This window comes from Pyxicephalus adspersus, chromosome 12 (genome assembly GCF_032062135.1).
Source record: "Pyxicephalus adspersus chromosome 12, UCB_Pads_2.0, whole genome shotgun sequence".
In the NCBI taxonomy this organism is placed as follows: domain Eukaryota; kingdom Metazoa; phylum Chordata; class Amphibia; order Anura; family Pyxicephalidae; genus Pyxicephalus; species Pyxicephalus adspersus.
This window is the reverse complement of record NC_092869.1, coordinates 10,572,668-10,587,044: the sequence shown is the minus strand read 5'-3', so window position 1 is coordinate 10,587,044 and position 14,377 is coordinate 10,572,668. Positions and strand designations below refer to the sequence as shown.

At 38.9% G+C, this 14,377-nt stretch overlaps 1 protein-coding gene across 3 annotated transcripts in view; it reads left to right on the top strand.

The window, feature by feature from the left end:
* HECTD1 (HECT domain E3 ubiquitin protein ligase 1) overlaps positions 1-14,377 on the top strand; it is a 44,816-nt gene that overhangs the window by 26,190 nt on the left and 4,249 nt on the right. The window contains exons 5-25 of one of the 3 annotated variants that reach the window (XM_072427609.1): positions 405-686; positions 770-1,040; positions 1,889-1,965; positions 2,039-2,137; positions 2,766-2,880; positions 3,194-3,368; positions 3,828-3,966; positions 4,119-4,289; positions 4,395-4,617; positions 5,394-5,657; positions 5,907-5,983; positions 6,133-6,267; positions 6,441-6,587; positions 7,483-7,577; positions 8,134-8,239; positions 8,928-9,062; positions 9,324-9,463; positions 10,384-10,707; positions 10,858-11,024; positions 11,622-11,798; positions 14,038-14,223. In XM_072427609.1, the coding sequence (XP_072283710.1) occupies positions 405-686; positions 770-1,040; positions 1,889-1,965; positions 2,039-2,137; positions 2,766-2,880; positions 3,194-3,368; positions 3,828-3,966; positions 4,119-4,289; positions 4,395-4,617; positions 5,394-5,657; positions 5,907-5,983; positions 6,133-6,267; positions 6,441-6,587; positions 7,483-7,577; positions 8,134-8,239; positions 8,928-9,062; positions 9,324-9,463; positions 10,384-10,707; positions 10,858-11,024; positions 11,622-11,798; positions 14,038-14,223 (3,505 nt within the window). Of the gene's footprint in view, positions 1-404; positions 687-769; positions 1,041-1,888; positions 1,966-2,038; positions 2,138-2,765; positions 2,881-3,193; positions 3,369-3,827; positions 3,967-4,118; positions 4,290-4,394; positions 4,618-5,393; positions 5,658-5,906; positions 5,984-6,132; positions 6,268-6,440; positions 6,588-7,482; positions 7,578-8,133; positions 8,240-8,927; positions 9,063-9,323; positions 9,464-10,383; positions 10,708-10,857; positions 11,025-11,621; positions 11,799-13,422; positions 14,224-14,377 lie in introns of all 3 variants that reach the window. The other 2 variants (XM_072427608.1, XM_072427607.1) reach the window with 2 other exon arrangements.

Below are 14,377 nucleotides of genomic sequence, written 5' to 3'. Positions count from 1 at the left end.
GGGAAACCCTGATGACGCTTGATCCGTCATCGGGCTTTCCCTTTACTCAGCCAGTCATGGAGTGGAGCAATCAGTGGAGCTCTGCTTTGCTCTCCTGACAGCTCCGCTCTTCTGATTGCTCCCCCGACAGCTCCACTCTTCTGATTGCTCCCCCAGCCCTAGCAGAGCTGTGTGGTATGCATTCTTGGATCAAGAACACATGACACAGCTCTGCTCGTGCTGCAGGAGCCATCAAGAAAGAGGAGTTGTTGAGGTGCTGATTATCTGAATTTTCCAGTTATCTGAGTTCTTGATAACCGGCTATTCTACTCTATTCAAATTAGTGTTATTATGGAATCTTTTTTTTGTTTTGAAATTAGAATGGATTATAGTTTCTGTAATAAAAATTCACTTTTTTTCCTTAGGTTTCAGATGGAGCCCTTCGTTGTTTTGCATCACTAGCTGACCGGTTTACACGACGAGGTGTGGACCCTGCACCCCTAGCCCAACATGGACTTACTGAGGAACTTTTATCTCGCATGGCAGCAGCAGGAGGCACCGTTTCTGGTCCTTCTTCTTCTTGCAAATCAGGACGTGGAACCAGCAGTGGGCCTTCAACCTCCGGAGACTCCAAAATTAGCAACCAGGTCTCCACGATTGTCAGTCTCCTTTCTACGCTTTGCCGTGGGTCTCCCGTAGTAACACATGTATGTTGCTGAGAATTTTTTAAACCTTCAGTGCAGTCAAGTGCAGCTTGCATCTGTCTTACGTATACTAATTTTTCTAACAGGATTTACTCCGTGCGGAATTATTGGACTCTATGGAGAGCGCTCTTCAAGGAGATGAGAGGTGTGTGCTGGACACAATGCGTCTTGTGGACTTGTTGTTGGTACTTCTGTTTGAAGGTCGTAAAGCTTTGCCTAAATCAGCTGCTGGCTCTACTGGCCGTATACCAGGGCTAAGAAGACTAGACAGCTCAGGAGAGAGATCTCACCGTCAGCTGATCGACTGCATACGAAGTAAGGACACAGATGCGCTAATAGATGCCATCGACACTGGAGGTAAATATTTCAATACTTGTTTTTTTTTTGTGTATGTATGTGCCTGCCCAGCTTCCAGACGAAGGCTGAATTTGCTAGATGGCTTCTCTGGGCCTAATTAAAATAGACCTTTTCTGAACAGAATCTGGGAGAAGTGTATAAAGGCACATATTTTGTTCAATCAAAAAATGTAGTGGAGTAGATGAATAGTGCAGGTTACCTTTGCATTAAAGAAAAAAAAAAGTAGACCTCAACATTGTTACAAACATCTAGGCTTAACATTGCATTTGTGAAATCAGTTGAATAGGATCATTGATACGTAGATATGCACCTATACATAATAATGTATTCATTGTTAATACTTCAGAGCCCATAAGTTCTGCTAAACCAACTGCAGTCGTGAAAGGGTTCCCATTTGAGTCCATATGCAAAGCTCTCTAATAGGATGACAGATTTATTTTGTGGATTTACTGAATATGACTGATCTAAAGTTTTTAGAGATTTTACAGGGGCAGGAATTCAGAGAAATCAGAGAAATAGGCCCTTTTCCTTCAGTGACAATTGTCTATGGCTAGTGTGTCACTTGTACTCTTTTCTGCTAGTCCACAAAGAATACAGCAGGGGAAAACACTCCTACTTGCAGAATGTGTAGTTTTAGCCTGAAAAGGAATTCCTCTTCTCTTTTTTCCTTTTTGTCTCCCTGGTACAGGAAGTGAAGTGCAACCTTCACATTGGGACAAACCCCTCTCCTCCAAAAAATTTAGTGGCAGAAGTCATAGGCATTTAAACAATTGGCTTTACATACAGCATACATGATCATAAATATATTTTCAACTACTATTGTTTTGGCTTTTTTTTTTTTTTGTCAGCATTTGAAGTAAATTTCATGGATGATGTTGGCCAGACGCTGTTGAACTGGGCTTCTGCATTTGGCACTCAGGAGATGGTGAGCATTTATTTCATAAAGTTGTTGTCTTTTAAGTATGGTACTGGTTGTAACTCTATGGATGCTGTTGTAGGTCGAGTTTCTGTGTGAACGTGGAGCAGATGTGAATAGGGGACAAAGGTCATCTTCACTACATTATGCTGCTTGCTTTGGACGACCTCAGGTGGCAAAGGTAGGAAGTTTTCAAGTGAAGTAAACTGTTTTCCCACCAGACTGAGCCCATCATTAGGAATTAGGTCAGCCAAGTGACACGGCTTTATGAAAGCCTTCCAAGGCAGCCGGAGGTTTCAGTGGGTAGATTAAATCCACATAATGCATGTGACCTCTTGTTTGACATTGTGATCTAACACCATGCTGACTGCTAGTATTACCTGCAAAGATCAGAAGCAAGCAAATAAAAAGGGAGAATTCCTATTTGTAATGACTATTAGAAAAAAATAAGTGACCTTATAGTGTATCCAAACCCGAGAACAAAAATATACTATATTACATATAGTGGTTGCATTAGTAGGGTACTAGAACTATTTCCTTTATTTTCACTGTTACTGCCAGTAAAAAACTTGCACAATTCCTGCTCAAGGATTACAATGCTTCATAACTGTACTGTTGTCATTAACTTTAGAAATATTAGGACCACAGAACACCCCCGTCCTTTCTCATAAAATAGGAGAAATGATGATAACAAATGTAACATGGTATCAGGGCTACGAATGCTGCTTTGAATTATAGTGCAGTACTTCACAAATAAATGTGTATATGATTCAAATAAATATCTGCATGGTTTATATTTTTCATTTAAGACACTTCTACGCCATGGTGCTAATCCAGACTTGCGTGATGAGGATGGGAAGACTCCTTTGGACAAAGCAAGAGAGCGTGGACACAGTGAGGTGGTTGCCATCCTACAGTCACCAGGTCTGTTGAAGTATTTTAGCATCAAAATCCTTTATTCCCTGGGTTTCCACTTCCATACAAGGGTTAAGTGGTGTTTAGGTCTAGGGGGATGTGAAAGCCCCTTTTACTTACCTTTACTCAACTCTCATATGACCTATCACCCACAGCCCTTTCTATAAGATGATGAATAGAGGAACAAGAAAAAGAGTTTGTTCCTTTTTGACCTACCGTAATTGAGCTTTAACCCTTGCACTATGAGGGAGTTAAGGGTTAGCACTGTTTAGTTTGTTAGTTTTAGTTTAGATTTTTTTTTTTTTTTGCTCCATTGTTTTAGGTGACTGGATGTGCCCAGTGAACAAGGGAGATGAGAAGAAGAAAAAAGACTCTAATCGAGAGGAAGAAGAGTGCAACGAGCCAAAGGGTGACCCAGAAATGGCTCCAATTTACTTGAAGAGGCTCCTGCCTGTTTTTGCTCAAACTTTCCAGCAGACAATGCTTCCATCGATCAGGTAATTGTTTTTGCTAGACATTCAAGTTAAGCATTTATGTTCTGCTACTTATTTTCATGGGTTGAACAGTAGTTTTAAAGGACATTAGGGGATAGGATGTCGCTTTTGTGTTCTTCCCATGGACATGAAGCACATGGGCACAGCTTTGGTCTTGAATACCCTTAACATCTGAATTGTCTTGGTGCATTTCAGTTGCTTTTATTTTAACAAATCTATTAGGCAAAGACTATTCACTAAATTGGTCTATTATTTCTGACTAAAGGTAAAAAAACAAACTGAAAATATAATTTTTCATATAATGGGCTCGTTCAAACCAAGATGCAAGATTACACATTCTGAATAGAATAAATTAAATGAAAAGTGGATACCACCTCTTACCTTTCCTTCATATACAGACACATGCATTTTACTTTATGCTAGATTCTAGGATTATGACCTTGTTTCCATCTCATGTAACAGGAAAGCCAGCCTTGCTCTTATCCGAAAAATGATCCATTTTTGCTCTGAAGCACTTCTGAAGGAAGTGTGCGACTCTGATGCTGGACACAACCTTCCAACTGTGCTTGTAGAAATTACTGCTACAGTCCTGGATCAGGAGGTGAGTACACTTGTTTCCATTTTTGACAAATAGCACATGCCTGAAAACCTATCTCTTGATTGGAATACCAGGGGTATAAAAATAGAAAAACATATTTTAGAAATACTGTTAAAGCTTCTGTTCTTTTTTTTTTTTTTTTTTTTTAACCTTAGGATGATGATGATGGTCACCTTCTGGCACTGCAGATCATTCGGGATCTTGTAGATAAAGGGGATGACCTCTTTCTGGACCAGTTGGCAAGACTTGGTGTCATAAGCAAAGTATCAACTTTAGCTGGACCTACCTCTGATGATGAGAATGAGGAAGACCCCAAGCCAGAAAAAGTGAGTGTAGTTGGAAACTATAGTTCAAAACGTTGTAAGTACTTGCTGATAATATTTCTGTTCCTTTTTAAAGACAAATTAAAGTGGATTTCCTTTCATTACCAGGATGATGAACCACAGGAAGATGCCAAAGAACTTCAGCAGGGAAGACCTTATCACTGGAGAGATTGGTCGGTCATCAGGGGGCGAGACTGTTTGTATATCTGGAGTGATGCTGCAGCATTGGAACTTTCCAATGGCAGTAATGGGTGGTTCCGCTTCATCTTAGATGGCAAACTAGCAACTATGTATTCAAGTGGCAGTCCTGAAGGAGGCTCCGATAGCTCAGGTCAGTTGTCATTTCCCTAAATCCTCATTGGTGAGCAGACCAATATATTCTAGAAGAATGGACATTGAGCAAGACAGTATGTTCCTTCATCTGTGGGATATAGGTGGGGGCCCAGTTGTAGCCTGGCTTCCTGGAAGAAAGGGGGTTAGAGGTTTTTCTGTCATGTCATTTTTTTTTTTACTTACTTTTTTTTTTCTTGCCTGGAAATAATTTATTTTATTCCCAGCAGTGTCACACCAGACCCTGAAGTTCAAACATTCACTTTCAGAAATTTTCTACATTGGCCAGCTGAACTCCATTAAAAAAAATCACTTGCATTAGAACTTCCTCTACATTTCGTTGTTAAAAGAACTTTTTCTAGTGTGCCAATAAAAAGTTCTTTTTTCACCACATCCTTTGCTCTCTTAGAAGCCGGTGTGCTCCTGTTTTTTTTTATGACCCTCTGAATTATTTATGGTCATCATTTTAACTGTGGGGCCGCAGGTCCTGTATTGTACATGGTGATGCGGCAGTGCCTGTGGTTGATGGCTTTGGGTGACAAGTCATAAGTAAGGAGGGATATCCAGGGTGAGAGGTATAGGGGAAGAAAAGGTGGTTTTTCATGAATCCCTGGACAAAAAACATTGTTTACCCCTCAGTATCGGTGAAGCCCCAGTTTAAATGTAGTTTTTCATTTTCCTCAAACTTTCGCTTTAATATAGTCCACACTGTCTGTCTGTTTTGTGTTACTTTGTTGCTTTAAAGTCTATAACGTCTCTTTTCTAATCTCTTCTTAGAAAGCAGAAGTGAATTTCTAGAGAAACTACAGAGAGCACGTAGCCAAGTCAAACCATCTACTTCCAGCCAGCCTATATTGTCAACACCTGGACCAAGCAAGCTGACAGTGGGCAATTGGTCACTCACTTGTTTAAAAGATGGAGAGATTGCCATCCACAACTCTGATGGACAGCAAGCAACCATACTGAAAGAAGACCTTCCTGGGTTTGTGTTTGAGTCAAACCGTGGAACTAAACACTCATTCACAGCAGAGACTTCTCTTGGTAAGTGCTGTTTTGTTCTTTGTGAGATTCTGATTGCAGCGTTGTAAAAGGATCTTTATTGGAAAATGAAGTTATTGTTTGGGCATACAAGTGTGTACTCCACCTAATTCCAGAAAGATTTCTCACCAGACTTTGACAAACGGAATTTAGAGTAGCAAAATCTGGCCACACAATCCACTTGTCCACTTTTGACGTTAAAACTTTTAAGTTAACAGGTTATGCCTTAATGATTTGTTTCCCTTGTTTCAGGTTCTGAGTTTGTTACAGGCTGGACAGGGAAAAGAGGTAGAAAGCTAAAGTCCAAGCTGGAAAAAACAAAGCAGAAGGTACACCACACCAGTTTTTTTGTAATCTGATTTTTATTTATATTTACCATAAGAATATGCAGTATGTGAAATACTAGTCCAGTAAAGAACTTTAACCTTCGTTTTCATTAGTAACAATTGCTTTCTCCTAAATATTTGTGTCTTCGAAGGTGCGGACAATGGCCAGGGATTTGTATGATGATCATTTCAAAGCAGTAGAAAGCATGCCACGGGGTGTGGTGGTTACTCTAAGGAATATTGCTACACAGCTGGAATCCTCCTGGGAGCTCCACACAAACAGACAGGTCAGTACATACTGAATAAAATAAATACTCAATGCACAGGTTTGGATTGTGCTTTAAGTACATGTTAAACCTAACTTTTATTTGTTATTCTGAGGCAATTATATCATCGTTCTTTACAGTACATTGGTTATTTTACTTCTTTTAAAGCATATCTTATCCCATATGTCTTGCAGTGTATTGAAGGAGAGAATACTTGGAGGGATTTAATGAAGACAGCCTTGGAGAATCTTATTGTGCTACTTAAGGATGAAAATACCATATCTCCATATGAAATGTGCAGCAGTGGTTTGATCCAGGCCTTGCTTACTGTGCTCAACAATGTATGTGATATAGATTGTGTATTTTGCTATACGTTTGACCCACTTTTATGTAATTAGAATCCCTAATGTTTTTATTAGGCAGGCTTACTTGTAAAAGATTTATGTTTGTATTTTCATTTATATTGTCCAAGGATGATTCTTAAGCTATAAATTAGAGTTAGCAGGCATCCTGGGATCTGGCTGTTGCTGCTCGGTAAAACTATTACTGCGTATGTGTATAACTGCACCATATAACAAAGCCATATAGTATAACAACAGTTTATTATGTGATATTTCTGTGCACTCCTAGAAGTTGGGAAAATTGTTTTAAAAGCATCAGGTTAGTCAGTTGACGAGACATCATCTGTCAGACCTGAGAGTTTTGTGTTTAAGTGCTATCCTAAGGTTAAGGGACATGACCAACCCTGACCTATAAATGTTTTTGTGTGTATATTTATGGGTTCCCACTCTATTGTAAACTGACATGTGAAGTCATGCTGGAGACTTATTTTTTTTTTCTCAAAGCTTCTGAAAAGGGTTATTTACCTATAAGTAGAGTGAGTGGATGACTGTCCCATTTAAGCACAACTGGATAGCTTTTAGTTTGCTAAATTACTGTGTATATTAAACATCTGCTAAATTTAAGTCATTATTACCCCATCGTTTTGCATGTCAGTGCTGCTGATTCCCTCTAGCGATGTATACTCACTCCAGCCGAAAGTCATGGGCCACAGTATCGGTTAGGCATGATTTTGTAAAAAGCTTCTGAACAAGACATTTAGCGATAGGGTGACTAGGTGTTATTTTATTGAAAGATGCAGATTTAAAATTATGTTTTAACATGTTGCAGCTTATATTGGATTTTAGTGACTAGTTTTTCAGACACCTAAAAGGTAATTACTTTCTTTTCTTATAGAATGAAGAGTTTGATCATAAGCAGGACTGTGGACAATTGGTGGAGAGACTGAATGTGTTTAAGACTGCATTCACGGAGAATGAGGATGATGAAAGGTAACACTGAAAAGCCAATGAGCAAAAGCATTGACTAAATCAACAAATATACATATTAGAAGATTTTTTTTTTGCTGCTAAATCTCAGCTTCATAAAAGTGCTTCTCATCATATGTTGTTCAAAATCTGTCTAAGGAGTATCAGTGGAAGCAAAAGATTTTAAAGATTTTAGCAGTATGAAGAAAAAGATTTGAAGGATTTTTTAAGCCAGGCTTTTAGGTTATCTGCAGTGAAGTGGGATGAATTGTTTTCAAGTAAAGTGTTTAACTTTATTTTGTGGTAAATGGAACAGAAATGTTGATAAATATTTAATCTGATTTTTACTTGAATTTAGTTGAATACTATTATATATTTAGGAATGTGCAGTTTGAAAAATTGAAAGCTTTTTAAAACCTCTTATGCATTTAAAATACACTTACTGGTAATTTCCTGAGCTTGTTTGCACAGCCATGTGACATATATATATTGGGTTTAGGGAGACATAAAAAAACATAGGCATACACATGGTATAATTGTTGTGGCGAGGGTTTTAATTTTCAAACTTGTGTATTTTCAGTCGGCCAGCGATTGCTTTAATTCGAAAATTGATTGCAGTTCTGGAGTCTATAGAGCGCCTGCCACTACACTTGTATGATACACCTGGGTCCAGCTACAATCTTCAAGTAAGTTAATATAAACTTTCTAAGGTGGAGAAAAACCTATCCACTATCATCTTATATTGTAAGCTCAGTTTGGCAGGATCTGTAACGTTATTGATTGTTTGCATGTCTTTTACCTGCAACGCCTGTTTTACAAAGCAGCATATTATGAATAGGTATAAGAGACTGGTAGATGATGGGGTGAATACCATTTACACAAATGCCTTCAAATTGAGGTTTTGCTCTACAAGAACACAGGAAGTGTCATGTCTTGATGTATTTGGTAACATTCCCTACATCTCTAAACAATAATGTGTAGCATCATCCTGATGCTTCCACAGCAAAATTCTGCGCAAAGAAATTGTGCCGAACCAAAGAAAACCCTATTCTTTATTTGTGTGTGTTTTTTTTTTTTTTTTTAAATACTGTTTAACAATGGTAAGGACTTGAAGGACATTTTATTGATTTGCTACCTCAATCTGTAGAGAGGACACGTGTTGTTGTTCTCCTGTTTTTGAAGAGGAGCTTTCTGCCTTTATTACTGTGAGAATATCTAACAGCTAAGCAATTTCTATCACTTATCCTACGATCTCAGTGCAGTTTACTGTTCCTTTATTTCTTTTATATTCAGATCCTTAATCAATGTGTAATGACCTCTAACATGTTATTACAGGCTAATATCTTGTGTTTTTTTTTTAATTAATATTACTAGATCCTTACTCGAAGGCTTCGGTTTAGACTGGAGCGCGCACCTGGAGAGACCTCCCTTATAGACCGCACCGGTCGAATGCTTAAAATGGAGCCATTGGCTACAGTGGAATCCTTGGAACAGTATTTGTTAAAGATGGTAAGTCTATACTGATTATTGGGGCATGTCTCCTACACCACAAAAGACCTTTGTCTTTGGTTACAAAATACATAAGATCACCTTTCTTAATTTTTAACATTGACATTATGTCCGGGAAATTGCAGGTGTGTCCCCTATGGTAACAATCTTTGATTTTCTGGTCACTGTCAGTCAGCCGTAATATTTTAGGTGAATAAATATGAACATAGTTTTTTTTATAGTGTTTAGTGCCCTACTGATGTTTATTTCTTTTCAATACAGGTGGCTAAACAGTGGTATGACTTTGACCGATCATCTTTTGTGTTTGTGCGCAAGCTGCGCGAAGGCCAAAGCTGTGTGTTTAGGCACCAACATGACTTTGATGACAATGGAATCATGTATTGGATTGGGACCAATGCAAAGTAAGTAACATTGAAAATACAATTGGGTATGCATTAAATCCCCTGCATTTCAGTTCAAATTTATTATAATTGTTAATATTGCTGTTTTGTTGGGAACTGAGGCACAGCATTTTCTCCAATTCTCTTAAATTGAAACATATCCTACAAGCTCCTTGCTGCCTCTTCTCACAGCCACCAATTAGATTTAAACCTGCTTTGGATTTTTTAATGTTATTAGTGATGTAAAAGTTAGAAAAGGTATCACAACAGATCGTCTAAACACTCCTACTGTCCTGTTAATCTTCTGAATATCTGTCAGAGGTGGGATTACACAGCAGTTGCTGCTGTGCTCACCTGATGACATTAGCACTTATTAGAGTGTTTACTTCTGTGCAATAAATATATTAATATCATATAGACGTAAAATTTCTACATTTACAGAAAAGCTATACTTTTCAGGATTTTAATGTTTTATTACAGCAAAGGTAAATATTTCATATCTAATATTTTTAATGTAAGTTTGGTTTGATCTGTATTACTGTAAGTAAAACAGATCACACCAAACTTACATCAGAATGAATGTTTTAGTTGCCATCTAGTGCTGCGCATTTTATTTTTTTTTTTGTTTGGGGTCATATAACACCCTAACTGCATCACTTGTGTTGACCTGCTTCCTTCAAAGTACTTTTGTCAGCTTTTTGAATTGAAATACAACCTATGCTGGTTTCTTACGGTTGCAAAAATATCTGGTGGTCATAATAAAGTTGCAGCTAACAGTGTATCTGGTAATGGTTTTCTTTGTGCACTTGTCAGAACTCTTCTTCTGGCTTTGCAGGAATTTAAGAAAAACAGGAATTTTGATCGATTTACATTTTAGTTTTAAATATGCAAACTTTTTCTTTTATATCTGTAACAAGATTGTAAATACTATATTTTTTCAGAACTGCTTATGAGTGGGTAAACCCTGCTGCCTATGGTTTGGTGGTAGTTACATCTTCAGAGGGCCGCAACTTACCATATGGAAGGCTTGAGGACATTTTAAGCCGTGACAGCTCTGCTCTAAATTGCCACACAAATGATGACAAAAGTGCATGGTTTGCCATTGATCTTGGCCTATGGATCGTGCCATCTGCCTACACTCTACGTCATGCTCGTGGCTACGGACGCTCAGCACTTCGCAATTGGGTCTTCCAGGTCTCCAAGGATGGACAAAATTGGACTACATTATATACCCATGTAGATGACTGCAGCCTAAATGAGCCCGGGTACTTGCTAGTTTTTAAAAAAAAATTTTATTTCAATGTATGATTTACTATTTGTTTGAATTTATGCTAATAATTGACATGTTTATATATTACAATGTGAAAAGATGGTGGGGAATCATTGACTAGAATGTATTGGTTTCTGTCTTCAAGGTCCACTGCTACATGGCCATTAGATCCCCCAAGAGAGGAAAAGCAGGGCTGGCGACATATCAGAATCAAACAAACCGGAAAGAATGCCAGTGGTCAGACACATTACCTTTCTTTGTCTGGGTTCGAGCTGTATGGCAGTGTAACAGGAGTATGTGAAGACCAGCTAGGTAAGCTGTGACATACAGAAGTTGCCGAGATTTAAACACTTTGACATAAAGCAGTGTTCTGTGTTGATGGAAAATGTTGCTGGCGAGTTGACTTGGAGCCCGAAATAACAAGACATGTTTATTTCTGTGGTTCCTGCAGATACATTCCTAAAATAGCCTAGTTCATAATCTACCAATTACAAGTTACAATATGTAAAAAGAACAAAAACAAGCTTGTTGCAGTTTCATATTTTTCACATTTCTGGATTTTCTTGTTGGTGGTGAAATATGTATATAGTATTTGAAAGAAGTTAGTCATCTATTTACCTAATTTACTAGTTTGTACAATGCATAGATTGTCCATGAGTGATGGCTGTGTATGCATCAGCAGGCTTAACAGTTTTATTTAGCATAATAATTAAAAAGTAAAAGTGATTGTGCTGCTGGGAATGGAGGGGAGACAAACATACAGGTGTTTCAAGATTACACCATGCAGTTGAAAGCTAGACATACAGGAAGTGTGTGTAATTGCTGTTAAACATCCTTGTAGTGTAGTTATCGCTGACAATTACCCCGGAGGACTCAATGACATTTCTTAATTTGCTTTCTCTTTTCAAGGTAAAGCAGCCAAAGAAGCAGAAGCAAACTTAAGGCGCCAAAGGAGGTTGGTACGCTCACAGGTTCTGAAATATATGGTGCCTGGAGCCAGAGTCATTCGTGGCATTGACTGGAAATGGAGAGACCAGGATGGTAGTGCACAGGGAGAAGGCACTGTTACTGGAGAATTGCACAATGGTAAGGAAGTTGTGGTTCTTCTATTTAGGCTGCCTATACTATTAAGAGTTTAAAACTCATTCAGGCATGTTAAAAGGCAAGTAAACCTAAATTTATGTTACTTGAAATTCTAGAGTAGTGTTTGTCACACTTGTCTTTTAGGACTTCAAATTGTATTTTCCAGACCTCTATTACAGCTGGGTTAATTATCACAGTTTAAGGTCCCAGTCATGTCTATGTGCACACAGTGCAAAGTTTGTTGTAAGACACAAACATTTAGATATGAATTGGTGCTTAGAGTGTTGGAGATGTTTGTAATTGTGACCCAGCATAGGAAAGAATGCACATTCATGCAGTCTTAGTAGGTCTGATACCTAGTTTCAAAAATGTGAATGTATGTATGGAGGTTTTTGCAATTTATGTTTAACTGCCTTTTGTAGACACAGAATATGTAGGGGGGTACCACTTTTTTGGAGACAGGGCAGTAAAGCCGATAGACCTCCTTCCCCCTATATCCCCTAAGGGTGGTTGATGGTGCATGGATCAGGGATCAGTCAGTGGTTTTGCACTTTTGTTAGGTTGTTTGCAATTAAACTGTTCATAGAGTTTTATGTAGTGCTTGACTATACATGTTACAAACCGACGGCACAATCTCTTTTGCAATAAATTTAATGGATACTTTTAAATTAAACTTGTGGTAAATTAAAGCACATTGTATATGATTGTACCATAAGATTGTAACATATATGACCAGCTTAATAATAAAAAAACTGTTAGTAGATGATTTTCTGGTGTTGGTAAGCCTCTTGAATTTGCAGTTTAAAAATCTGGTACTTACCATTGGTTAAAGTTATTTGGCCCATAGTTCTAGATACTGGGTGAGAAATACTGATGTAGCACACATCTTTTTCTCCCATAGCCTGTGTGCTACTGCACATCTTCCCTTATCACCTCTATAAGTGGTAACCCATATTATCTTTTTGCCTGAATACTTGATTGGCATTATGTAAACTAAGAATAGTAAGGTGAAATCTTAGCAACTCCACTTCCCTTTCTCTTAATGCTTTACCAGTCTGCCTCCAGAGTTAGTTTCAACCACAGTTTCAAAAAACATCTCCCCATAGTTTTCAGACATAATTTTTTTTGGCTCTTACTGCATCATAAACATCTATCACAACTACATTTTCCAGAAACCAAATTATTATTTAGGTTTACTGGTCATTTAACATTGGAAGTTTGCCCATTGCACTGGCACAGTGACTAATCCTTTTTTATCTTAATATGCTCTGGTGGTAAGACCGTTAACATCTCATCTTGCAGTGTCTTTTTCACTCTACTTCTGCTTACCTCTGCTTCCTTTCTGCTTTTTTAAAAATTGATGATGTCTGCCCTTTTCTTATAAACATTGCAAACCACTTGGTAACTAAAATCCCTTGTTTTCTTATTGGGTTTAATTTACATAACAGCAACTAACCGTGCTTCAATAATTTTGTTCATGGTGTTTACCTAATTCTTCTAAAACGGCAGTTGTGTTGGTTATTGGTGGGAGTCTATGTGCTTGCTGTGGCTTGAACTCTAGCGTGATCCCAATCAAATGCTCTTTGCTGTCTGCTTTTCCATCTTACACGCTACTGTCCCTTTCCAGGCTGGATTGATGTCATATGGGATGCCGGTGGCTCTAACTCTTACCGCATGGGCGCGGAAGGAAAGTTTGACCTCAAGCTGGCCCCAGGTTATGACCCAGAATCTGCAGTGTCATCCAAACCTGTTTCATCCACTGTTGCAGGCACACCACCCTCCTGGAGCAGCCTGGTGAAAAACAACTGCCCTGACAAAGCCCCTCCGCCTTCCTCCTCCTCTTGTACGGTTGCTGGCGGTGTGACTGGCTCCTGTAGTCGCAAGGGGAGCAGCAGCTCCGTCTGTAGTGTGGCAAGTAGCAGTGATGTGAGTCTGACCTGTGTCAAGACAGAGAGGAGGGCAGAGGAGCAAGGTTCTGACCTGCATCACGATCCCATCCTTGTACTGTCTTCTAACCCGGCAGCCTCTGGTTCATCCACATGCCCTCCAGGGGGTGAAATTGTGGGTGAGGGAGGAGAGAGGAAAACGGGGGAAGCGCCTGCCATATCAATGGGCATGGTGAGCATTAGCTCTCCCGACGTCAGTTCTGTGTCAGAGCTCAGCAACAAGGAGGCTGCTGTTCCCAGACCACTGGGTTCGTCTGCTAGCAACAGGCTCTCAGTCAGTTCTCTGTTGGCTGCAGGGGCTCCCATGAGTTCCAGCGCTAGTGTTCCCAACCTGTCATCACGAGAGACATCCAGCCTTGAATCCTTTGTGCGGAGGGTTGCAAACATCGCCAGGACGAACGCCACAAACAATATGAACCTTAGCCGAAGCAGCAGCGATAACAACACCAACACACTTGGAAGAAATGCCGTGAGTTCTGCAAGTGAGTATTGACATGGGGGAAACTTGGTTTCTGAATATTAGAAATATAATTTGGGCCTTTTTGTTAAGAAAATCTTTACATTTTATTAATTACATAGGCAAACTGAAAATTGTTGTCAATCTAAATTTTGTTTTGCCTTTTTTTTTTTTTTGTA